The sequence below is a fragment of the Scyliorhinus canicula genome, chromosome 2 (assembly GCF_902713615.1).
Source record: "Scyliorhinus canicula chromosome 2, sScyCan1.1, whole genome shotgun sequence".
Lineage (NCBI taxonomy): Eukaryota > Metazoa > Chordata > Chondrichthyes > Carcharhiniformes > Scyliorhinidae > Scyliorhinus > Scyliorhinus canicula.
This window is the reverse complement of record NC_052147.1, coordinates 9,649,807-9,676,358: the sequence shown is the minus strand read 5'-3', so window position 1 is coordinate 9,676,358 and position 26,552 is coordinate 9,649,807. Positions and strand designations below refer to the sequence as shown.

The 26,552-nt window shown below is 52.6% G+C and overlaps 1 protein-coding gene across 4 annotated transcripts in view; it reads left to right on the top strand.

Annotated features, from left to right (window-relative positions):
* The first annotated feature begins 4,852 nt into the window (after positions 1-4,852).
* Positions 4,853-26,552, top strand: part of tdp1 (tyrosyl-DNA phosphodiesterase 1) — a 133,138-nt gene continuing 111,438 nt past the window's right edge. The window contains exons 1-5 of one of the 4 annotated variants that reach the window (XM_038773472.1): positions 4,853-5,480; positions 6,811-7,506; positions 14,014-14,057; positions 15,525-15,580; positions 21,067-21,163. In XM_038773472.1, coding sequence (XP_038629400.1) covers positions 6,816-7,506; positions 14,014-14,057; positions 15,525-15,580; positions 21,067-21,163 — 888 coding nt within the window. In that variant the 5' untranslated portion in view covers positions 4,853-5,480; positions 6,811-6,815. Of the gene's footprint in view, positions 5,481-5,532; positions 5,893-6,810; positions 7,507-14,013; positions 14,058-15,524; positions 15,581-21,066; positions 21,164-26,552 lie in introns of those variants that run through there. The other 3 variants (XM_038773491.1, XM_038773482.1, XM_038773465.1) reach the window with 3 other exon arrangements.

Sequence of the window (26,552 nt, the reverse complement as noted above, 5' to 3'; positions counted from 1 at the left end):
TGTTACTCTCTCACACAGACACACTGTTACTCTCTCACACAGACACTGTCACACTGTTACTCTCTCACACAGACACACTGTTACTCTCTCACACTGTTACTCTCTCACACAGACACTGTTACTCTCTCACACAGACACACTGTTACTCTCTCACACTGTTACTCTCTCACACAGACACTGTTACTCTCTCACACTGTTACTCTCTCACACAGACACACTGTTACTCTCTCACACTGTTACTCTCTCACACAGACACTGTTACTCTCTCACACTGTTACTCTCTCACACTGTTACTCTCTCACACAGACACTGTTACTCTCTCACACAGACACACTGTTACTCTCTCACACTGTTACTCTCTCACACAGACACACTGTTACTCTCTCACACTGTTACTCTCTCTTTCTCACACACTGTTTTTTTCTCTCTCTCTCACTGTTACTCCAGCTCCGTTACTCGCTCTCAGTTTGAAGCTGCTGTTTTTTTGTAACTTCCGCGCAACAGCAATCCCATTTCTGACTGGATTACAATTACTTCCACTCCCTTTCATCAGTGGCAGTGATTGGCTGTCGCTCTTAAAGGGATTGTCCTGTTCTTAAAGGCGCAGGGTAGGTGTAATCTGCCGGCAGAAAGTACTTGAAACTTGTTTTCTCCAGTGACTGGCAATTCTCACCAGAGTTTGCACTGACTGGTCCAAGTTGTTTCAATCACATAAATTTATTCTTTTTATCGACTTCCTTCCCAATTTAAAACACATAAACTCTGGGGCTGTTTAGCACGCTGGGCTAAATCGCTGGCTTTGAGAGCAGACCATGGCAGGGCAGCAGCACGGTTCAATTCCCGTACCAGCCTCCCTGAACAGGCGCTGGAATTTGGCGACTAGGGGCTTTTCACAGTAACTTCATTGAAGCCTACTTGTGACAATAAGCAATTTTCATTTAATTAAAAAAGCTATTCTGAGGCCAAAATATTGATGCCTCGCTGTCCAGTGATGTTTTATCAGCATAATAAGATATCAGAATTATATTGAGCGAATAAAAGTTTAAATTGACCTGTTTTAGTGTGAGCAGTTGGTGGAACACATCCGAGTCACAAGCTGTGGGTTCTGGTATCACTCCAGACACAGAGTGAGAGAGAGTAACACCAAACACTGAGGGTCAGTACTGAGGGAGTGCCGCACTGTCAGAGGGTCAGTACTGAGGGAGTGCTGCACTGTCAGAGGGGCAGTACTGAGGGAGTGCTGCACTGTCAGAGGGTCAGTACTGAGGGAGCGCTACACTGTCAGAGGGTCAGTACTGAGGGAGTGCTGCACTGTCAGATGGTCAGTACTGAGGGAGTGCTGCACTGTCAGAGGGTCCGTACTGAGGGAGTGCAGCACTGTCAGAGGGTCAGTACTGAGGGAGTGCTGCACAGTCAGAGGGTCAGTACTGAGGGAGTGCCGCACTGTCAGAGGGTCAATACTGAGGGAGTGCTGCACTGTCAGAGGGTCAGTACTGAGGGCGTGCCGCACTGTCAGAGGGTCAGTACTGAGGGAGCGCTGCACTGTCAGAGGGTCAGTACTGAGGGAGTGCTGCACTGTCAGATGGTCAGTACTGAGGGAGTGCTGCACTGTCAGAGGGTCAGTACTGAGGGAGTGCTGCACTGTCAGAGGGTCAGTACTGAGGGAGTGCCGCACTGTCAGAGGGTCAGTACTGAGGGAGCGCTGCACTGTCAGAGGGTCAGTACTGAGGGAGTGCTGCACTGTCAGAGGGTCAGTACTGAGGGAGTGCTGCACTGTCAGATGGTCAGTACTGAGGGAGTGCTGCGCTGTCAGAGGGTCAGTACTGAGGGAGTGCCGCGCTGTCAGAGGGTCAGTACTGAGGGAGTGCTGCACTGTCAGAGGGTCAGTACTGAGGGAGTGCCGCACTGTCAGAGGGTCAGTACTGAGGGAGCGCTGCACTGTCAGAGGGTCAGTACTGAGGGAGTGCTGCACTGTCAGAGGGTCAGTACTGAGGGAGTGCTGCACTGTCAGAGGGTCAGTACTGAGGGAGTGCTGCACTGTCAGGGGGTCAGTACTGAGGGAGTGCTGCACTGTCAGAGGGTCAGTACTGAGGGAGTGCAGCACTGTCAGAGGGTCAGTACTGAGGGAGTGCCGCACTGTCAGAGGGTCAGTACTGAGGGAGTGCCGCACTGTCAGAGGGTCAGTACTGAGGGAGTGCTGCTCTGTCAGAGGGTCAGTACTGAGGGAGTGCTGCACTGTCAGAGGGTCAGTACTGAGGGAGTGCTGCATTGTCAGAGGGTCAATACTGAGGGAGTGCAGCACTGTCAGAGGGTCAGTACTGAGGGAGCGCTGCACTGTCAGAGGGTCAGTACTGAGGGAGTGCTGCACTGTCAGAGGGTCAGTACTGAGGGAGTGCTGCACTGTCAGAGGGTCAGTACTGAGGGAGTGCCGCACTGTCAGAGGGTCAGTACTGAGGGAGTGCCGCACTGTCAGAGGGTCAGTACTGAGGGAGTGCTGCACCGTCAGAGGGTCAGTACTGAGGGTGTGCCGCACTGTCAGAGGGTCAGTATTGAGGGAGTGCCGCACTGTCAGAGAATCAGTACTGAGGGAGTGCTGCACTGTCAGAGGGTCAGTACTTCGGGAGCGCTGCACTGTCAGAGGGTCAGTACTGAGGGAGTGCCGCACTGTCAGAGGGTCAGTACTGAGGGAGTGCCTCACTGTCAGAGGGTCAGTACTGAGGGAGTGCTGCATTGTCAGAGGGTCAGTACTGAGGGGGTGCTGCACTGTCAGAGGGTCAGTACTGAGGGAGTGCTGCACTGTCAGAGGGTCAGTACTGAGGGAGCGCTGCACTGTCAGAGGATCAGTACTGAGGGAGTGCTGCACTGTCAGAGGGTCAGTACTGAGGGGGTGCTGCATTGTCAGAGGGTCAGTACTGAGGGAGTGTTGCACTGTCAGAGGGTCAGTACTGAGGGAGTGCCGCACTGTCAGGGCGTCAGTACTGAGGGAGTGCTGCACTGTCAGAGGGTCAGTACTGAGGGAGTGCTGCACTGTCAGAGGGTCTGTACTGAGGGAGTGCTGCACTGTCAGAGGGTCAGTACTGAGGGAGTGCTGCACTGTCAGAGGGTCAGTACTGAGGGGGTGCTGCATTGTCAGAGGGTCAGTACTGAGGGAGTGCTGCACTGTCAGAGGGTCAGTACTGAGGGAGTGCCGCACTGTCAGGGCGTCAGTACTGAGGGAGTGCTGCACTGTCAGAGGGTCAGTACTGAGGGAGTGCTGCACTGTCAGAGGGTCAGTACTGAGGGAGTGCTGCACTGTCAGAGGGTCAGTACTGAGGGAGTGCTGCACTGTCAGAGGGTCAGTACTGAGGGAGTGCTGCACTGTCAGAGGGTCAGTACTGAGGGAGTTCTGCACTGTCAGAGGGTCAGTACTGAGGGAGTGCTGCACTGTCAGAGTGCACCCCAGAACTTAGGAACGTAATAATTAGGAGTAGAAGTGGGCAATTCGGCTCTTTGAGCCTGCTCCGCCATTCAATCAGATCATGGCTGATCTCTTCCTGGTCTCAAATCCACCTCCCTAACTATTCCCTATATCCCTTTAACCCGTTATTTAAAGCAGAAATATATTTATCTCCTCTTTGAAACCATTTAATGTCTCAGATTCCACCGCACTATGGGGCAGCGAGTTCCACAAACTCACCACCCTCTGTGAGAAGTAGTTCCTGCTCATCTCAGTTCTAAACCTACCACCTCTTAACCTATATGGGGCGGCATGGTAGCACAGTGGTTAGCACAGTTGCTTCACAGCTCCAGGGTCTCAGGTTCGATACCCGGCTTGGGTCACTGTATGTGCGGAGTCTGCGCGTTCTCCCCGTGCCTGCGTGGGTTTCCTCCGGGAGCTCCGGTTTCCTCCTCAGTCCAAAGATGTGCAGGTTAGGTGGTTTGATGAAGTTAAATTGCTTTTAGGATAGGTGGGTTTGCAGGAGTAGGGTGGAGGTGTGGGCTTAAATAGGATGCTCTTTCCAGGAGCCGGTGCAGACTCGATGGGCCGAATGGCCTCCTCTGTACTGTAAATTCTATGATATCCATGACTTCCCGTTCAAGATTGCCCTACAAGGGGGAACATTTGGTCTACGTTTACTTTATCAATCCCTTTTAGCATTTTAAGTATTCGGCTAGATCCCCTCTCCTCCTTCTGAATGGATGAACACGTGGGTGTGGTTAGCCAGGCCTCCTTGGCACCGTTCACACGTCCTCCCCCTCTGGGAAGAACCCGCTCATTCTCGTAATGGGACGGTGCGCCCTGTGCACCAGCTTTACTGCAAGAGAAAATGTTGGAAGAAAATGACAAAAAGAAACAACCATTTTAAAATGTCCCGATGTTCTTTTCTCCGGAGTTCCACAGAGCAGAGATATACAAATTGATCTTCCAATTCCTGAAAACTCCAGGCCAATCCTGGAGAGTTGGCAAACACCAGCCCAATGCCACCAACTGAGCCACAGGCTGGAGTTTCCCAGAGCCAGTGAGAGCAAAATAGTCGTTTCTTTTAAAGCAAATTCGAAGAGTCAGATTTGCAACGAGAGAAAAAAGGCTTTGACAAAGGGTCATCTGGACTCGAAACGTTAGCACTTTTCTCTCGCTGCAGATGCTGCCAGACCGGCTGAGATTTCCCAGCATTTTTTCTTTGGTTCCAATGAGAGAAGCCGGGATTCTGAACGCTAATTAGTTTTAAGGTTGCTGACAGGATGAGTGTATCGTGGATTGTAGATGGGCAATAGGACCCGGCGGGAAGGAATGCGGGCTCGTGCGCTCAGGCCGCGTTCCAAATCCCCTGGGCCGCGTTCTAAAGCGGGCTCGTGCTCCCAGGCCGCGTTCTAAAGCGGGCTCGTGCTCCCGGGCCGCGTTCCAAAGCGGGCTCGTGCTCCCGGGCCGCGTTCCAAAGCGGGCTCGTGCTCCCGGGCCGCGTTCCAAAGCGGGCTCGTGCTCGTGCTCCCGGGCCGCGTTCCAAATCGGGCTCGTGCTCCCGGGCCGCGTTCCAAAGCGGGCTCGTGCTCCCGGGCCGCGTTCCAAAGCGGGCTCGTGCTCGTGCTCCCGGGCCGCGTTCTAAAGCGGGCTCGTGCTCCCGGGCCGCGTTCCAAAGCGGGCTCGTGCTCCCGGGCCGCGTTCCAAAGCGGGCTCGTGCTCCCGGGCCGCGTTCTAAAGCGGGCTCGTGCTCCCGGGCCGCGTTCTAAAGCGGGCTCGTGCTCCCGGGCCGCGTTCCAAAGCGGGCTCGTGCTCCCGGGCCGCGTTCCAAAGCGGGCTCGTGCTCGTGCTCCCGGGCCGCGTTCCAAATCGGGCTCGTGCTCCCGGGCCGCGTTCCAAAGCGGGCTCGTGCTCCCGGGCCGCGTTCTGAAGGGGGCTCGTGCACTCGGGTCGCGCGTTACAAATCTTCCCCGGCCGCATTCCAAAGCGGCTGGGCTACATTGTGTCAAGCGGCCGCAGATTAGATACAGTTTCATTCAAGGTGGGCGACGGTAGCAGCATCCGGTCAAATAAATACAATTCAACATGCAGCATTCTGTATTCACAATGGCCCTTTCTCCATTCTTGCCCCGGGCCGTGTACCGTCCCCCTCCCACCCATTTATTTTTCTCTCTCTCTCTCGTTTGCAACATGCTACCCAGCGCCGAAGTGCTTTTGTCTTGGTTCAGACTGGGGCACCGGACTGAGGGGCGCTGCCAAGGGCAATCGTCCCGTGTGCCCTCCCAAGCTGAAGCCCTACAAAAGAGCAGGTCGCCCTTTCGGAAGGTGTCACTGCTTCTTGCTGTTGGCTCCCTGAGCAATTCATGGCAGTGAATAGACTGGTCAGCCAGGGCCTGACAGTTGCCCAGTGATGATTGTTTTCTTTCCGGCAGAGAGAGGGACACAGAGAGAAGGTAAGAGAGGTTTATCCAGAGATTGAGTTGGATGTTGATTTGCAGTCCCTCAGGGCTGTTGTTGATGGTTTTGGAAGAGTCCCATCTTACTCTGCCAACTGGTTGGTAAATGACAGGGCACAAGGCAATGGTGGCAGAGTGGTCATGTCACCGGACCTGTAATCAAAAGATTCTGGAGGCATGGGTCCCACATCAGCTTGTGGAATTAAAATTTTTATTAAACTAGTCTAACTCCTTAGGGAAGGAAATCTGCTGTCCTTACCCGGTCTGGCCGACGTGCGACTCCTCGAGCCCCAGCAATATGGTTGACTTGTAACTGCCCTCTGAAATGGTCTCGCGAGTCGCTCAGTTTAAGGATGATTTTGGGATGGGCAAATTGCCATGGAATAAAATAATTTTACCCGCCAGAAGGTTGTTTAAACTGTCGACTGGTTATTTGAATTGGAGCTATCGTGGCGTGGCTATCTGATGTCTGGTGTAACTGGACAGAAATTGGTAGCACAAGTGTACCCTCCATACCTCCCCCCACCCCCCCCCCCCCCCACCCCCCCCCCCCCCCCCCCCCCCGTTAGGCTTCACCGAGGGTATAATCAAATCCGAGTTCCAATAAAACTGAAGGAACTGCCGTGGAAACTGAATCTCTGTTTCATTATTTTGATCAGTTATTTCAGGAAGGCCCGCGGAGTTGTCCTCCATGTGTCCAGGGTCAAAATTTACCCCTCAACCGCCAGGTGATTTGGCCATTGTCGTTTGTGGGATCTTGCTCTGCGCATGTTGACTGCCACATTTCCTATATTCCAGCTGTAACTATTTTTCAAAAGTGCGTCATTGGTTGGCTGAAAACAGTTTCAGGACAAACCAAGGCCAGCAAGGATACTATGTAAATTAACGTTTTTATTTCCCCCCTCCCCCTGCCAGAAGCCATGTCCGGAGGAGTGAGCAAAGTTCAGAGTCAGCACGGGAGATGGACAGTGTCGAGCAGCGATGAGGAAGACGCTGAACCTACTCGAAGGGCAGACAGACCGTGCCCACTTCCACAGCCTGCCAGGAAAGACTGGGTGTCCGATTCGGACGAGACTGTGGTCGATGAAGGAGAGTTTGAGGCTGTGAGCTCTGGCCATGCGAATGCTGTTTCCACCACTGATCGACCTTCAGGACCCGATCATTCCAGGAAATGTTCACCGAGCCCTCGTGCATCCGGGGCTGGGAAGATGATGGAGAAATGTGCCACAAACCCTGTCAAAACTGAAACGTCTGACCTCAGCAGGCAGCCCTCCCCTGCTCTTAAGAGGTTAAGACCGTCATCCGAATCGGGCTGGGGGGTCTCCAGCAGCGAGGAGGAGCCTGACGACAAGGCTGAAGTGCGGCTGGTCAAGGTGGAGCCGGCTGACCAGGGGGGCCCAGCTCCGAGGCCGAAGAAACAGCGGCTGGAAGGGACGGACTATCGCTGTCCCTCGGTGAGCTCAGTAACTACCTGGCCATCCAAATCGGAGAGGGCTGGTGACACCTTAGACACGTGGGACGTGCTGGAAAAGGCCAAGCGCTTCAGTTTTTACCTGACCAAAGTCTCTGGAATCCCAAGCAAAGACAACTGCGGAGCACTTCACATAAAAGGTAAGGTGTTCGCAGGCACCTCGGAGTGGTTTTGGGATCAGAGTCAGGGATGTATCAATGTGCAGCCAGCTGAGGGTCAGGCTCCCATCCCGGTGTCCGGCTGAGGGTCAGGCTCCCATCCCGGTGTCCGGCTGAGGGTCAGGCTCCCATCCCAGTGTCCGGCTGAGGGTCACGCTCCCATCCCGGTGTCCGGCTGAGGGTCAGGCTCCCATCCCGGTGTCCGGCTGAGGGTCACACTCTCATCCCAGTGTCCAACTGAGGGTCACACTCCCATCCCACTGTCCGGCTCTGGGTCACACTCCCATCCCAGTGTCCGGCTCAGGGTCACACTCCCATCCCAATGTCCGGCTCAGGGTCACACTCCCATCCCAGTGTCCGGCTCAGGGTCACACTCCCATCCCAATGTCCGGCTCTGGGTCACACTCCCATCCCGGTGTCCGGCTCAGGGTCACACTCCCATCCCAGTGTCCGGCTCTGGGTCACACTCCCATCCCAGTGTCCGGCTCAGGGTCACACTCCCATCCCGGTGTCCAGCTCAGGGTCACACTCCCATCCCAATGTCCAGCTGAGGGTCACACTCCCATCCCAGTGTCCGGCTCAGGGTCACACTCCCATCCCACTGTCCGGCTCAGGGTCAGGCCCCCATCCCGGTGTCCAGCTGAGGGGGATGCTCCCATCCCGGTGTCCAGCTGAGGGTCACACTCCCATCCCGGTGTCCGGCTGAGGGTCAGGCTCCCATCCCAGTGTCCGGCTCAGGGTCACACTCCCATCCCAGTGTCCAGCTCAGGGTCACACTCCCATCCCAGTGTCCGGCTCAGGGTCACACTCCCATCCCGGTGTCCAGCTCAGGGTCACACTCCCATCCCAATGTCCAGCTGAGGGTCACACTCCCATCCCAGTGTCCGGCTCAGGGTCACACTCCCATCCCAGTGTCCAGCTGAGGGTCAGGCTCCCATCCCAGTGTCCGGCTCAGGGTCACACTCCCATCCCGGTGTCCAGCCGGGGGTCACACTCCCATCCCAGTGTCCAGCTGAGGGTCACACTCCCATCCCAGTGTCCGGCTCAGGGTCACGCTCCCATCCCGGTGTCCAGCTGAGGGTCACACTCCCATCCCAGTGTCCGGCTCTGGGTCACACTCCCATCCCAGTGTCCGGCTCAGGGTCAGGCTCCCATCCCAGTGTCCGGCTCTGGGTCACACTCCCATCCCAGTGTCCGGCTCAGGGTCACACTCCCATCCCAGTGTCCGGCTCAGGGTCAGGCTCCCATCCCAGTGTCCAGCCGGGGGTCACACTCCCATCCCAGTGTCCAGCCGGGGGTCACGCTCCCATCCCAGTGTCCAGCTGAGGGTCAGGCTCCCATCCCAGTGTCCAACTGAGGGTCAGGCTCCCATCCCAGTGTCCAACTGAGGGTCACACTCCCATCCCACTGTCCGGCTCAGGGTCAGGCCCCCATCCCGGTGTCCAGCTGAGGGGGATGCTCCCATCCCGGTGTCCAGCTGAGGGTCACACTCCCATCCCGGTGTCCGGCTGAGGGTCAGGCTCCCATCCCAGTGTCCGGCTCAGGGTCACACTCCCATCCCGGTGTCCAGCTCAGGGTCAGGCTCCCATCCCAATGTCCGGCTCAGGGTCACACTCCCATCCCAGTGTCCGGCTCAGGGTCACACTCCCATCCCGGTGTCCAGCTCAGGGTCAGGCTCCCATCCCAATGTCCGGCTCAGGGTCACACTCCCATCCCGGTGTCCGGCTCAGGGTCACACTCCCATCCCAGTGTCCAGCTCAGGGTCACACTCCCATCCCAGTGTCCGGCTGAGGGTCAGGCTCCCATCCCGGTGTCCAGCTGTGGGTCACACTCCCATCCCGGTGTCCGGCTCTGGGTCACACTCCCATCCCGGTGTCCGGCTCAGGGTCAGGCTCCCATCCCGGTGTCCAGCTCAGGGTCACACTCCCATCCCGGTGTCCAGCTGAGGGTCACACTCCCATCCCAGTGTCCAGCTCAGGGTCACACTCCCATCCCAGTGTCCAGCTGAGGGTCACACTCCCATCCCAGTGTCCGGCTCAGGGTCACACTCCCATCCCGGTGTCCGGCTGAGGGTCACACTCCCATCCCAGTGTCCGGCTCAGGGTCACACTCCCATCCCAGTGTCCAGCTCAGGGTCACACTCCCATCCCGGTGTCCAGCTGAGGGTCAGGCTCCCATCCCGGTGTCCGGCTCAGGGTCACACTCCCATCCCAGTGTCCGGCTCAGGGTCAGGCTCCCATCCCGGTGTCCGGCTCAGGGTCAGGCTCCCATCCCAATGTCCGGCTGAGGGTCACGCTCCCATCCCAATGTCCGGCTGAGGGTCACGCTCCCATCCCAGTGTCCAGCTCAGGGTCACGCTCCCATCCCAATGTCCGGCTGAGGGTCACGCTCCCATCCCAGTGTCCAGCTGAGGGTCACACTCCCATCCCGGTGTCCGGCTGAGGGTCACACTCCCATCCCAGTGTCCGGCTCAGGGTCACACTCCCATCCCAATGTCCGGCTGAGGGTCAGGCTCCCATCCCAGTGTCCAGCTGAGGGTCACACTCCCATCCCGGTGTCCGGCTGAGGGTCAGGCTCCCATCCCAGTGTCCGGCTCAGGCTCCCATCCCGGTGTCCGGCTCAGGGTCAGGCTCCCATCCCGGTGTCCAGCTGAGGGTCACACTCCCATCCCAGTGTCCAGCTCAGGGTCACACTCCCATCCCAGTGTCCAGCTCAGGGTCACACTCCCATCCCAGTGTCCGGCTCAGGCTCCCATCCCAGTGTCCAGCTGAGGGTCACACTCCCATCCCAGTGTCCAGCTCAGGGTCACACTCCCATCCCAGTGTCCGGCTCAGGGTCAGGCTCCCATCCCGGTGTCCAGCTCAGGGTCACGCTCCCATCCCGGTGTCCAGCTGAGGGTCACACTCCCATCCCAGTGTCCGGCTCAGGGTCACACTCCCATCCCAGTGTCCGGCTCAGGGTCACACTCCCATCCCAGTGTCCGGCTCAGGGTCAGGCTCCCATCCCAGTGTCCGGCTCAGGCTCCCATCCCAGTGTCCGGCTCAGGGTCACACTCCCATCCCGGTGTCCGGCTCAGGGTCACACTCCCATCCCAGTGTCCGGCTCAGGGTCACACTCCCATCCCAGTGTCCGGCTCAGGGTCACACTCCCATCCCAGTGTCCAGCTCAGGGTCACGCTCCCATCCCAGTGTCCAGCTGAGGGTCACACTCCCATCCCAGTGTCCGGCTCAGGGTCACACTCCCATCCCGGTGTCCGGCTGAGGGTCAGGCTCCCATCCCGGTGTCCAGCTCAGGGTCACACTCCCATCCCGGTGTCCAGCTGAGGGGGATGCTCCCATCCCGGTGTCCAGCTCAGGGTCACACTCCCATCCCAGTGTCCAGCTCAGGGTCACACTCCCATCCCGGTGTCCGGCTGAGGGTCAGGCTCCCATCCCGGTGTCCAGCTGAGGGTCAGGCTCCCATCCCAGTGTCCAGCTGAGGGTCACACTCCCATCCCAGTGTCCAGCTGAGAGTCAGGCTCCCATCCCGGTGTCCAGCTGAGGGTCACGCTCCCATCCCAATGTCCAGCTCAGGGTCACGCTCCCATCCCAGTGTCCAGCTCAGGGTCAGGCTCCCATCCCGGTGTCCGGCTCAGGGTCAGGCTCCCATCCCAGTGTCCAGCTCAGGGTCACACTCCCATCCCAGTGTCCGGCTGAGGGTCAGGCTCCCATCCCGCTGTCCGGCTCAGGGTCACACTCCCATCCCGGTGTCCAGCTCAGGGTCAGGCTCCCATCCCGGTGTCCAGCTCAGGGTCACACTCCCATCCCGGTGTCCGGCTCAGGGTCAGGCTCCCATCCCGGTGTCCAGCTGAGGGTCACACTCCCATCCCGGTGTCCGGCTCAGGGTCACACTCCCATCCCAGTGTCCGGCTCAGGGTCACACTCCCATCCCAGTGTCCGGCTCAGGGTCACACTCCCATCCCGGTGTCTGGCTCAGGGTCACACTCCCATCCCGGTGTCCGGCTCAGGGTCACACTCCCATCCCAATGTCCAGCTCAGGGTCACATTCCCATCCCAGTGTCCAGCTCAGGGTCACACTCCCATCCCAATGTCCAGCTCTGGGTCACACTCCCATCCCGGTGTCCGGCTCAGGGTCAGGCTCCCATCCCAGTGTCCAGCCGGGGGTCACACTCCCATCCCGGTGTCCAGCTGAGGGTCACACTCCCATCCCAGTGTCCGGCTCAGGGTCACGCTCCCATCCCGGTGTCCAGCTGAGAGTCACAGAGGAACAAAGAAATGTCTGAATTTAGATCCCCAATTTTGTCAATACCTCCTCCGTTTTTGCTGCTCTCCGGTTCCATCAGCTGCGACATATCAGCATCGAGGAGTAGTCAGTTTGACTGAGGGGCGACAGGAGAGGTGATTTTCCCCAACGTGCCCCAGCACATGCTGACAGCCACCATCGTGTAGTCCTGAGGCGTATCAATGATTGACATTACTCTGTTTGGTTTTCAGCCGTGGCTCAATAGGAGACACTCCCCTTCCCCCAGAGTCACATGATTTTGTGCTCAGTACTGAGGGAATGCTGCACTGTCAGAGGGTCAGTACTGAGGGAGTACCGCACTGTCAGAGGGTCAGTACTGAGGGAGTGCCGCACTGTCAGAGGGTCAGTACTGAGGGAGTGCTGCACTGTCAGAGGGTCAGTACTGAGGGAGTGCCGCACTGTCAGAGGGTCAGTACTGAGGGAGTGCAGCACTGTCAGATAGTCAGTACTGAGGGAGTGCTGCACTGTCAGAGGGTCAGTACTGAGGGAGTGCCGCACTGTCAGAGGGTCAGTACTGTGGGAGTGCAGCACTGTCAGATAGTCAGTACTGAGGGAGTGCTGCACTGTCAGAGGGTCAGTACTGAGGGAGTGCAGCACTGTCAGATAGTCAGTACTGAGGGAGTGCTGCACTGTCAGAGGGTCAGTACTGAGGGAGTGCCGCACTGTCAGAGGGTCAGTACTGTGGGAGTGCAGCACTGTCAGATAGTCAGTACTGAGGGAGTGCTGCACTGTCAGAGGGTCAGTACTGAGGGAGTGCTGCACTGTCAGAGCGTCAGTACTGAGGGAGTGCTGCACTGTCAGAGGGTCAGTACTGAGGGAGTGCTGCACTGTCAGAGGGTCAGTACTGAGGGAGTGCTGCACTGTTAGAGGGTCAGTACTGAGGGAGTGCTGAACTGTCAGAGGGTCAGTACTGAGGGAGCGCTGCACTGTCAGAGGGTCAGTACTGAGGGAGTGCTGCACTGTCAGAGGGTCAGTACTGAGGGAGTGCTGAACTGTCAGAGGGTCAGTACTGAGGGAGTGCTGAACTGTCAGAGGGTCAGTACTGAGTCAGTACTGAGGGAGTGCCGCACTGTCAGAGGGTCAGTACTGAGGGAGTGCCGCACTGTCAGAGGGGCAGTACTGAGGGAGTGCTACAAGGGGCTGATTTAGCACAATGGCCTAAACAGCTGGCTTGTGGTGCAGAACAAGGCCAGCAGCGTGTGTTCAATTCACATACCAGCCCCCCCGAACATGCGCCGGAATGTGGTGATTGGGGACTTTTCACATTAACTTAATTGAAGCCGGGCAGCACGGTGGCCTAGTGGTTAGCACAATTGCCTCACAGCGCTGAGGTCCCAGGTTCGATCCCGGCTCTGGGTCACTGTCCGTGTGGAGTTTGCACATTCTCCCCATGCCTGCGTGGGTTTCGCCCCCACAACCCAAAAATGTGCAGAGTAGGTGGATTGGCCACGCTAAATTGCCCCTTAATTGGAAAAAATAATTGGGTAATCTAAATTTATAAAAAAAAACTTAATTGAAGCCTACGTGTGACAATAAGCGATAATTATTTATAGTGACCGAGACCCAGGTTGTCCTCTGTGACTAAATTGGAACGGCTCGGGGGGGAAGAAGGGGGTAGTTAACTTTTGAGGACACATCTTGCGGGCAGCACGGTGGCGTAGTGGTTAGCATTGCTGCCTCACGGCGCCGAGGACCCGGGTTCGATCCCGGCCCAGGGTCACTGTCCGTGTGGAGTTTGCACATTCTCCCCGTGTCTGCGTGGGTCTCACCCCCCACAACCCAAAAATGTGCAGGGTAGGTGGATTGACCACGCTAAATTGCCCTTTAATTGGCTAGTCGAAATTTATTTTAAAAACGGACACATGTTGCCATGTTCTTGGCCCAGGTCCACATTCCCGATTTAACCGAGGTGTTCATCCTGGGTTTCAGAAAACAATGTAATTGCTCCTGAAAATTGTAATCTTAATAATTATATTTCCAGGGCATTGATCAGTAAATATGAATCGTCAGTTTTACCATCGTTACGACACAGAAGGAGGCAATTCAGCCCATTTTTGCAGAACTTCCTAAATATGTCTTTATTTCATTCCATTTCCCTGTGGCCTGTTTAATTGCCTGCCCCAGCTCATGGGAAAAACACGTCAATGACGCCAATCTCTCTTTTTTTTTCTTCTCGAACCCTTGCAGATATTTTATCTCCTCTCTTTGGGACAATCAAAGCTTCAGCTCAGGTGAGAAGACTCCTGTCGGGTGTTTGCCTCGCAACGTGGGGTCAGACTGAGGTCACACACAATCTGGGAAAAGACGCCGGGATTGTTTGCGTTACATCCGAGCAGATTAAGGGGAGGTTTTTAAAATTTTATTATTTAAAAAATAAATTTAGAGTACCCAATTCATTTTTTTTTCCAATTAAGGGGCAATTTATCGTGGCCAGTCCACCTAACCTGCACATCTTTGGGTTGTGGGGGTGACACCCATGCAAGCACGGGGAGAATGTGTAAACTCCACACGGACAGTGACCCGGGGCGGGGATCGAACCCGGGTCCTCAGCACCATGAGGTTTGGGGCTGGTTTAGCTCACAAGGCTAAATCGCTGGCTTATAAAGCAGACCAAGCAGGCCAGCAGCACGGTTCGATTCCCGTACCAGCCTCCCCGGACAGGCGCCGGAATGTGGCGACTAGGGGCTTTTCACAGTAACTTCATTGAAGCCTACTCGTGACGATAAGCGATTTTCATTTCATTTTTCATTTTCATGAGGCAGCAGTGTTAACCACTGCGCTAAGGGGAGGTTTAGTAGGCGGTCTTCGAAATGCTGAATGGCTCCAACCTATCCAGTATCTTCCCCGAGCTCTGAAGGTTCCCTTTGATGGGATGCTCTTCAGGACTTAACGCGCCTGAGCTTTACATTAATCCTCATGCCTCTTCCCTCTCCAACAGCCGCCGAGTTGGTTCCTAAAGTGACCTCCCAAGCTTGTGGCCTCCATCATTGAGAAGAATGAGGACACAAGGCAGATAGGGACGCCCCCACCCCGCATGTTCCCCCCCCAAGCTGCACATCGCCCTGACCTGGAACATTATCGCCATTTCTTCACTGTCACTGGGTCAAAGTCCAGGATTCCCCCTCCCTAACAGCACTGTGGGTGTACCTACATAGGCAGCGCTGCGGCTCAAGAAGGCGGCACACCACCACCTTCTCAAGGTCAATTAGAGATGGGCAACAAACGCTGTCCTAGCCACCACGCCCACCTTCTGAGAATTATATTTATTTTATTATTTAAAAAAAAATAAAGTTAGCGTACCCAATTTTGTTTTCCAATTAAGGGGCACTTTAGCATGGCCAATCCATCTACCCTGCACATCTTTGGGTTGTGGGGGTGAAACCCACGCAGACACAGGGAGAACGTGCAAACTCCACACGGACAGTGACCCAGAGCCGGGATCGAACCCGGGTCCTCGGCGCCGTGAGGCAGCAGTGCTAACCACTGCGCCGCCGTGCCGCCTACTGATTTTTATTTTAAATTCACTAGTCAGACCATTAATCTTTTGTTTATTAGAATGGTTTAGAGGTATATCTTTCATTTTGTCAGGCTGTATTTCGAAACCAGACATGCCTCTTGACATAGGGCTGCTACTTTGTGGGAGGGCTGTTTTGCTGTTTAAAGAAATAAGACCATGAATGAATGTTTTTCCCTTCCAGTTCAATTACTGCATTGATATTCCTTGGTTGGTGAAGCAATACCCGGAAGAATTCAGGTGAGTCTCAATCGCCCCTCCGTTGAGGTGACGGAAAGCGTGAAGATTGCAGAGTCCGCGTGCTTTTACCCGGTTAACCGTGACTGTGCCAATCGCGCCACTGCCCATAAAATACTGAACCAGGGTCCATGGAGCCCACCTGCCACCCTTGCACACATCCCGATCGTCTTGTCTGCTATGCCGAGCTTGCTAAGCGTTGCCAAGGCACAAGGTTTTGTTGTGGTACATGATCTTTTACCACCCAGATCTGCTTAAGGCTGGGCACCTTGATTGCCTTGCGTACACAGCATTGTAGCACTGCAGGACAGTGCTGAGGGAGTGCTGCACTGTCACAGATGTTGTCTTTGAGAGGAGAGGTTAAACCGAGGCCCAGTCTGCCCCCTCGGGTGGATGTCATGGCATAATCCCAAAGAAGAGGAGGGAGGGGTGGTTACCCCTAGTGTTCTGGCCAATATCTATCAATCAACGTCACTAAAATAGATTTTCTGCTCACAATCGCATTTCTGTTTGCGGGAGCTTGCTGTGCACAAATTGGCTGCTGCATTTCCTATATTGCAACTACACTTGATGTTTAGTCATTATAAATTCCTTTGGGATATCCTGAGCTAGCCCCCCCTCCCCCAAGCTCCCCTCATAGCAAATCCCCACAAAATCAATCAAGTGAAGCTAATGTACTTCTGAGGCAAATATATCCAAATTTGGTAAGGAGACAAAATTCTCACCTACTCCAGGAGTGGCCTCGCCAAGGCCCGATACTTTTGCAGTAAAACTTCTTTACTCTTGTATTCGAATCCTTTTGCAACAAAGGCTAACATTTCATTTGCTTTCTGAATTGTCTGTACATCAACGTTCTGTAATTGGTGGACAAGAACACCCAGGTCCCCCCGAAATAAATCAAGATTTCTCCGTTCTCACCTTTCAATCTTCTTGCCCGCTCACCCAACGTCTCTGTGTGTGTCTCTCTACAATCCCCTTTACCTCCTCCTCACTGTTTGCCTTCCCACCTAACTTGGTATTATCGGCCAACTTCTAAAGGCCCATGCACTGGTCCGAGTGGTAACCCACCAGTTGCAGCCTGCCAAATTGAAAGTGATTTTGTTTAATTCTGCTGTCTTGTTTTCTGCCGACTAACCAAATCTCAGTCTGTACCACGATATTTCTGAATCCCCATAAATCTAATTTAATTGTGCAGCACCTTATCGAATCCTTTTTGAAAATCCAAATACACTACATCTACTCCTTCCCCCTTATTTACTCTGCTTGTTACATCTTCAGAACAGCTAACGGACTTTTCAAACAGATTTCCCTTGCACAAATCGATGTTGACTTTGTCTAATCGCATTGCAACTTTTTTTATAAAATATTTTATTGAGGTATTTGTGATTTTGTAACCATAACAGAAGAAACAGTGTACATACAAATATAAACATAGTGCAAAGGCCATCTTCCTCCCTCACAGGTCCCAGCTTTCTTACACACTAGTCCAAACCGTCTCTGCTGACTGTTAATTTTCTCCAAAGAAGTCGACGAACAGCTGCCACCTCCGGACGAACCCTGACGTTGACCCTTTCAGGGCGAACTCGATTTTCTCCAGACAGAGAAAGCTAGCCATGTCAGTGAGCCAGGCCTCTGACTTCGGGGGCTTTGAGTCCCTCCGAGCTAATAGTATCCATCTCCGGGCTACCAGGGAACCAAAGGCCAGAACGTCTGCCTCTTTCTCCTCCTAGATTCCCGGATCCTCCGCCGACACTCCGAAAATCGCCACCTCGGTGCCACCCTTGTTTTTAACACCTTGGACATGACATCCGTAAACCCCTGCCTGAATCCCCTAAGCTTTGGTCATGCTCAGATCATGTGGACCTCAGGTTGGGAAAGCTCCCCTCTATAAACAGATCTCCCATCCTCTTAATCCCTGCTCTCTGCCATCTCCGAATCCCATCCAGCCTCCCCGGGGCAAACCGGTGATTATTGCAGATTGGAGACCAAACCGATGCTCCCACATGTACATCGCAACTTTCTAAATACTCTGCCCTGGCATCCCTAATAAAACTTCCAGCATGTTGCCTGTGATTGACTTTGGGCTAACTGGTCTATTGGACTCTCATCCCTGACAATTTTCTCTCCCCGTCCTTTGTTCAGTCGTTGGGTTATGTTTGTGACTCACTAATTTGTTGGGATGGTTCCAGAATCGAGGGTTTTTGGAAAGATCAAAACTTGCCCATCCGCCATCTCTTTTAGAACAGCACGATGGATCGAGAAGGTCATGGGAAACAGGAGCAGACTTAGGCCATTCAGCCCGTCGAACCTGCTCCATCGTTCACAAGATTGTGGCCTTAACTCCACTTTTCTGCCTGCCTTGCACGACCCTTGACTTGTCAATCAAAATACTCACTCCATCCTGAAGATATTCAGTGACCCAGCATCTTGCTCGCTGGGGGAGAAATTCCAAATGCTAACCGCCCTCTGACAGAAGCAATGGGACTCTCCTTATTTTAGAACTGTGCCCCCTGTATTCCCCCACCAGGGGTAACATCCTCTCTGAGGGCCATGAGGTGCAGGGGATTTGAAGGCTTGTAACCCCATTAATTTCTCCAATTCCGTTTCTTTTACTAAGCACTTTTTGAAGTTCATCAATCTCACTAGACCTTGGGTCCCTATTATTTTTGTGTCTTCTGAAGACACATACGAAGTATTCAATTCATGCTCTACCGACTGAGCTAGCCCGGCTGCTGTTCATTCAAAGTATTCATGTCCCTGACCTCACAGAATCACAGAATTCTAACAGCGCAGAAGGAGGCCATTTGGCCCATCATGTCCGCACCGACTCTCCAAACGCCCATCAAGACTTGGCGCCATTCTCCTGCCTTTTCCCTGTACCCCTGAACATTGTTTCTTCTCAAATAATCATCTAATGCCCCCTTGACCGCCTCGATTGAACCTGCCTCCACCACGCTTCCAGGCCGTGCATTCTAGACCCAAACCACTCACTGTGTGAAATTTTCTCACATCACGTTTGCTTCTTTTGCAAATCACTTTAAATCTGCGCTCTCTCGTTCTCGATCCTTTTACAAGTGGGAACAGTTTCTCCCCGTCTACTCTGTCCATCTCCTTCATGATTTTGAACATCTCTATCAAACCTCCTCTCAGCCTTCTTCTCTCCAAGGAGAACAGTCCCAACCTCTCCAATCTATCCTCAGAACGGTAGTTTCTCATCCCCGGAACCATTCTTGTAAACCTCTTCTGCGCTCTCTCCAATGTGTTCACATCCTTCCTATAGCGTAGCGCCCAGAACCGTACACAATATTCCAGCTGAGGGCTAACTCGTATCTTGTATAAGTTCAGCATAACCTCCTTGCTCTTGTACACTGTGCTCCTGTTAATAAAGCTCAGAATACTATTTGCTTTATTAACTGCTCTCTGCACCTGTCCTGCCACCTTCAACGATCTATACACATCTATAATAATCATAATCTTTATTAGTGTCACAAGTAGGCTTACATTAACACTGCAATGAAGTTACTGTGAAAAGTGTCCGTAGTCGCCACATTCCAGCGCCTGTTCGGGTACACGGAGGGAGAATTCAGAATGTCTAATTCACCTAACAAGCACGTCTTTCGGGACTTGTGGGAAGAAACCAGAGCACCCGGAGGAAACCCACGCAGACAGGGGGAGAACGTGCAGACTCCGCACAGACAGTGACCCAAGCCGGGAATCGAACTTAGGACCCTGGCGCTGTGAAGCAAAAGTGCTAACCTCTGTGCTGCCCACCTAGGCCCAGCTGGCCGCTACATCCAGGCTCCTCTTACCCTGCACCCCCTTTGAGAATTTAAACCCTTATTTTATATTGTCTCTCCATATTCTTCCTACCAAAATGCATCACGTCACACTTCTCCGCATTGAACTTCATCTGCCACCTATCTACCCACTCTACCAACTTGTCTACGTCCTTTTAAAGTTCGACGCTGTCGTCCTCACAGTTTGCAATACTCCTAAATTCTGTATCATCCACAAACGTTGATGTTGTCCCCTGCACATACAGATCTAGATTATTTATATGTATCAGGAAAAGCAAGGGTCCCAATCTGACCCCTGGGGAACTCCACTACAAACCTTCCTCCAGCTCAAAAAAAATCCATTGACCATTACTCTCTGCTTCCTATTCAGCCAGTTTTGTATCCATGTTGCTGCTCTCCCTTTTTCCCCATGAGCCATAACTTTTCTGACAAGTCTGTTGTGTGGCACTGTATCAAATACCTTCTGAAAGTCCATGTACACCACATCAACAGCATTACCCTCATCGGCCCTTTCTGTCACCTCCTCAAACTCCAACACGTTACTGAAACATGATTTCCCCTTTAGAAATCCACGCTGGCTCTTGCTAATCAACTGGCGTTTTTCCAGGCGACTCCTAATTCTATCCCGAATAATCGTTTCTAGAAGCTTCCCCACCACTGATGTTAAAGTGACTGACCTGTGATTACTGCTGCTGTCCTTCGAAACGTTTTTGAACAAGGGAATAACATTTGCATTTCTCCGTGCCCCAGACGCATCCCCTGAATCGAGGGAAGACTGGAAGATTATAGCCAGCACCCCTGCAACTTCTATCTCACTTCCTCCGATAATCTTGGATACATCTCATTCGGTCCCGGTGCCTTGTCAGCCTTCACTTCCTCCTTATCAATGCTGAACCCTTCTGGGGACAGAGTTTCCTCGTCACATTCCATTTTTCCACGTTAGTCTGTTGTCTTTGCCTCAGGAAGTTATGTTTTTGCTAATCTCTTCCTTTTTACCGATAGAAGCTTTTTTGTTTTATTTTAACCTCCTGGTCCCCTCATTAAGATGGCGGGGTTCGGGTTGAAAGGGCAGTGTTGTGTTGGTGAAACCTCGCACCAATTGATGCACAGCAAGCTCCCAAAAACTGCAAGGGAGATGATGACCGGACAGTCTGTTGCGGCGCTGGTTGAGGGATGAGTATTGGCTGTGGGGGAGTTCCCCAGATCTTCTTCGAAATAGTGGCGTAGATTCGGTGATCATCCGCGTGGGAGGATCTTGGGTCGGCTACAGTACCGTTGACCGTGCAGCACTCCCCCGTGTTCTGCCCTGGGAGTTTCAACCCAGTCCCTGGGGTCGGACCTGAACCCTCAGCCTGCTGATACAGAGGCGAGAGCCCATTACCCATTTTCAAAAAAAATTTAGATTACCCAATTAATTTTTTTCCAATTGAGGGACAATTTTAGCGTGGCCAATCCACCTGCACATCTTTGGGTTGTGGGGGCGAAACCCACGCAGACACGGGGAGAATGTGCAAACTCCACACGGACAGTGACCCAGAGCCGGGATCGAACCTGGGACCTCGGTGCCGTGAGGCGGGCAGTACGGTGGCACAACCACTGTGCTGCCCGCACATTACCCACTTAACCACGGCTGGAACTGTAGAAGAGTAAAAACCCAATTCATCAATCTTGACTCCTATTGCTGAATTTCAGGACAAAGCCTTTATTGGTTGTTCATGGTGAGCAGCGTCAGTCTAAAGCAGAACTGCACGAAGATGCACATCCGTATACCAACATCCGCCTCTGCCAGGTAAGACAGAAGCTGAATACAGCAGGGCAGCAAACTCATTACAGCCGAGAGTTTGCTACATATTCTTTGTTCTACAGGATTAGGCCAGGGCGGCTACTTCCTATCGTTTTATTTTATTCAAAAAAAAAACCTAATTAAGGGGCAATTTAGCGTGGCCAATCCACCTACCCTGCATATCTTTGGGTTGTGGGGGTGAGACCCACGCAGACACGGGGAGAATGTGCAAACTCCACACGGACTGTGGTCCGGATCGAACCCGGGTTCTCGGTGCTGTGAGGCAGCCGCGCTAACCACTGCGCCACCGTGCTGCCCCCAGCTATAGTTTAGTATACTGTAGGTGAGGCCAGGGAGTCCACTGCTTCCTATCGTTTACTATATATTCTGTAGGTGCGGTTAGCACGCCCACTGCTTCCTATAGTTTTGTATATATTCTAGAGAATTAGGCCGGGGGTTCCTTAGCTTCCTATATATTATGTAGGGTGAGATCAGGGAGTTAGATAACTATAATATATAGTTTATTGTATATTATTTATGGTGACATCTAGTAGTCCTCTGCTTCCCATAGTTTCATATATATTCCATAGGATGAGGTCAAGGAGTCCACTCCTTCCAATTGTATGTATTATATATGATTAAGTCAGGAAGTCTTCTACTTCCTATAGTTTAGTACGTATTCTAGAGGATTAGGACAGGGATTCCTCTGATTTCTATAGTTTCTGTAGGGTGAGATTGGTTCTCTGTTTCTTATAGTTTACTATATATTGAATACCTGAGGTGAGGTAAGAGTGGCTGCCCTTGACACCAAGGCAGTATTAGACCGAGTACTGTATCAAAGTGCCCGAGATAAACTGGAGTCAATGGGAATCGGGGGGAAAGATCTCGGCTGGTTGGAGTCATCCCTAGCACAAAGGAAGATGGTTGTGGTGGTTGGAGGTCAATCATCTCAGCTCCAGGACATGACTGCAGGTGTTCCTCAGGGAATTTCCTCGGCCCAACCATCTTCAGCAGCTTCATCAATGACCTTCCTTCCATCATAAGGTCAGAAGTGGGGATGTTCACAGATGACTGCACAATGTTCAGCACCATGCGCGACTCCTCAGATAATGAGGCAGTCCGCGTCCAAATGCAGCAAGACCTGGACAATATCCAGGCTTGGGCTGACAAGCGGCAAGTTACATTCACGCCACACAAGTGCCAGGCAATGACCATCTCCTACCAGAGAGAATCTAACCATCGCCCCTTGACATTCAGTGGCATTACCATCGCTGAATCCCCCACAATCAACACCCAGGGGTCACCATTGATCAGAAATTGAACTGGACTAGCCATATTAACACTGTGGCTACCAGAGCAAGTCAAATGCTCGGAGTCCTACTGCGAGTAATTCACCTCCTGACCCCCCCCCCCCCCCCCCCCCCCCCCCCCCAAAGCCTGTCCACCATCTACAAGGTACAAGTCAGGTGTAATGGAATATTCTTCACTTGCCTGGATGAGTGCAGCTCCAACAACACTCAAGAAGCTTGACCATCCAGGACTAAACATCCAGCTTGATTGCTCCCCATTCCACAAATATTCAAACCCTCCAGCACCGACGAACAGTGGCAGCCGTGTGTACCATCTCCAAGATGCACTGCAGTAACTCCCCAAAGTTCCTTAGGCAGCACCTTCCAAACCCACGACCACTACCATCTAGAAGGACAAGAGCAGCAGATACCTGGGAACCCCACCACCTGGAGGTTCCCTTCCAAGTTACTCACCACCCTGACTTGGAAATATATTGTCATTCCTTCACTGTCGTTGGGGCAACATCCTGGAACTTCCTCCCTATCAGCACAGTGGGTGCACCTACACCTCAAGGACTCCCAACGGTCCAAGAAGGCAACTCATCACCACCTTTTTGAAGGGCAACTAGGGATGGGCAATCAATGCTGGCCTAACCAGCCACGCCCACATCCTATAAATAATAAAAAATATTTATATATATTCTATAGGGTTAGGTCAGTGTGTCCTTTGCTTTCTGTAGTTTACTATATATTGTGTAGGGTTAGGTCAAGGAGTCCTCTGTTTCCTATAGTCTACTATATTATAGGTGAGATCAGGGAGTTCTCTGCTTCCTATGGTTTACCATATATTCTATAGGGTTAGATTAGAGAGTCCTCCGCTTCCACTATAGGGGCTGGTTTAGCACAGTGGGCTAAACAACTGGCTTGTAATGCAGAACAAGGCAGCAGAGTGGGTTCAATTCCCGTACCGGCCTCCCCGAACAGGCGCCGGAATGTGGCGACTAGGGGCTTTTCACAGTAACTTCATTGAAGCCTACTCGTGACAATAAGCGATTATTATTATTATTATTATTATTATTATTATTATTATCATTGTTATATAGTCTATAGGATTGGTCAGGGTCCCCTGCTTCCTATATTTCACTAGATATTCAATCGGGTTAGATCAGGGAGTTCTCTTATCTGTTAATATATATTCCATAGAGTGGAAGGAAGGAGCAGTGCTCCGAAAGCTAGTGTTTGAAAGAAACATGTTGGACTTTAACCTGGTGTTGTAAGACTTCTTACAAAGAAAAGTGCAGCACAGGAACAGGCCCTTTGGCCCATCAAGCCTGTGCCGACCATGCTGCCCGTCTAAACTAAAATCTTCTACACTTCCTGGGTCCGTATCCCTCTATTCACATCCTATTCATGTATTTGTCAAGATGCCCCTTAAATGTCACTATCGTCCCTGCTTTCACCACAGAGTTCCAGGCATCCACTACCCTCTGTGTAAAAAGCTTACCTCGTACATCTCCTCTAAACCTTGTCCCTCGCACCGTACTCCTGTGCCCCCTAGTAATTGACCCCTCTACCCTGGGAAAAAGCCTCTGACTATCCACTCTGTCTGTGCCCCTCATAATTTTGTAGACCTCTATCAGGTCGCTCCTCAACCTCCGTCGTTCCAGTGAGAACAAACCAAGTTTATTCAACCTCTCCTCATAGCTAATGCCCTCCATACCAGGCAACATCCTGGTAAATCTCTTCTGCACCCTCTCTAAAGCCTCCACGTCCTTCTGGTAGTGTGGCGACCAGAATTGAACACTATACTCCAAGTGTGGCCTAACTAAGGTTCTATACAGCTGCAACATGACTTGCCAATTTTTATACTCCATGCCCCGGCCAATGAAGGCAAGCATGCCGTAAGCCTGCTTGACTACCTTCTCCACCTGTGTTGCCCCTTTCAGGGACCTGTAACTCACAGATCACAAATGATTTGTACCTGAGCTCCATCCTTTGTTCCACGTTCCATGACACCTCGCCCGACAAATATCGATGCCTCTCGCGTTTCTCCACCACTTGAGTCGAAGTAAGTTTGGCACATTCTCCTTGTGTCTGCGTGGGTCTCACCCCTACAACCCAGAAAGATGTGCAGGGTAGGTGATTGGCCACACTAAATTGGCCCTTAATTGGAAAAAAAGAATTGGGTACTCTAATTTTTTTAAAAAAGTCGAATTAAGTTGATTTACCTGGCCGAGGCTCCCTTGTATCCGTATCGGGCCTATCAGGCCCCTTTATAATTTTATATACCTTTTTGATCACACCTCAATCGTCTAAATTCAAAGGAACATGAGGCACTTTGATGAAACCTGTCTTTTTATGTCGGTGTTTGATTGTTGTGAACTTGTGCTACAGTCCCTGCAAGGCACCGAGTCCAGAACTGGCTGCAGTACCCCCAGGGGGGACCTGACCCAGGTTCTGTAGAACTGAACAATCCCTTTTGTGGGCGGTAGCACAGCTCCAGGGTCCCAGGATCGATTCCCGGCCTTGGGTCACTGTCTGTGCGGAGTCTGCACGTTCTCCTTGTGTCTGCGTGGGTTTCCTCCGGGTGCTCCGGTTTCCTCCCACAGTCCAAAGATGTGCGGGTTAGGTGGATTGGCCATGATAAATTTCCCCTTAGTGTCCAAAAGAAAAAAGGTTGTCAGGGTTGCTGGTTTACGGGGATAGGGTGGAGGTATGGGCTTAAGTAGGGTGCTCTTTACAAGGGCCGGTGCAGACCTGATGGGCCGAATGGCCCTCCTTCTGCATTGTAAATTCTGTGATTCTTTTCCCTCTTTTGTACTTCAACCCCTTGAGATAAAGGGCAACATTCCATTAACATTAAAAAAAAAAATTTAGAGTACCCAATTCATTTTTTCCAATTAAGGGGTAATTTAGCGTGGCCAATCCACCTACCCTGCACATCTTTGGGTTGTGGGGGCGAAACCCACACAAACACGGGGAGATGTGCAAACTCCACACGGACAGCGACCCAGAGCCGGGATCGAACCTGGGACCTCGGCGCCGTGAGGTAGCAGTGCTAACCACGCTGCCTCCCCCCATTAGCATTTTTCAGCACCGTTTCAATCTAGAAAGTTCACTCGACTGGTACCCGGGGTAGGGTTAACTCGCGCGAAAGGTTGGACAGGCTTGCCCTGTATCCATTGGAGTTTTGAAGATTGAGAGGTGATCTTATTGAAATGTATAAGATCCTGAGGGGGCTTGACTGGGTGCCTGCTGAACGCATGCTTCCCCTTGCGATAGAGACCAGAACGAGGGGGGGGACACGGTTTAAAAATAAGGGGTCTCCTCTTTTAAGACGGAGCTGAGAAGATTTTTGTTTCTCTGAGGGTGGTGAATCTTTGGGACTCTCTGCCCAGGCAGCAGCGGATAGATTTTTGAGCCGAAGGGAGGGGCCAGAGTGAGGCAGAATGTGGCGTTGGGTCACGATACTGAATGGGCCATCATGCTCGAGGGGCCAAATGGCCTCATCCTCCTGATTGGTATGTTGATTACTGTTTGTACCTGTACCCTAACCGTTAGTGATTTCTGTGCGTGAAGACTTTAATCACTTTGCTCTTCCACAGTTCCTAGCCTCTCACCCGTAACAAAATAATTCTGGTCTGTCTTTGTTCCAACCACGCGTTTCTCCCCCCATATTTGCTCCGGTTTTATTCCCTGGTTCCTGCTCCTCTCTCTCTCTAATTTATTCTCCCATCTCCACAACATCCCTCTGCCCCCCCGAGGGGTTTGCTGCAAACGTGCATGTACAAACCTCAGACCCGTCACCAAAGTCATCAGTGTAGACGGTGAACCCCAAGCCCAACAAACCAAGCCAAACCCCACTTGCCACATTCCACCAATCGGAGTACATTTCCCCCCTTATCCACCACCGCTCCATCTCTTGCCTGGCAAACAGTTGTTGACTCTTATTTTTTTTGTCTTTGTTCCTGGGATGTGGGCTTCGTTGGCAGGCCCAGCATTTGTTGCCCATCCTTAATTGCCCCATGAGAAAGTGGTGATGATCTGCCGCCTTGAACTGCTGCAGTCCCTGAGGTGTAGGTACATCCACAGTGCTGTTAGGGAGG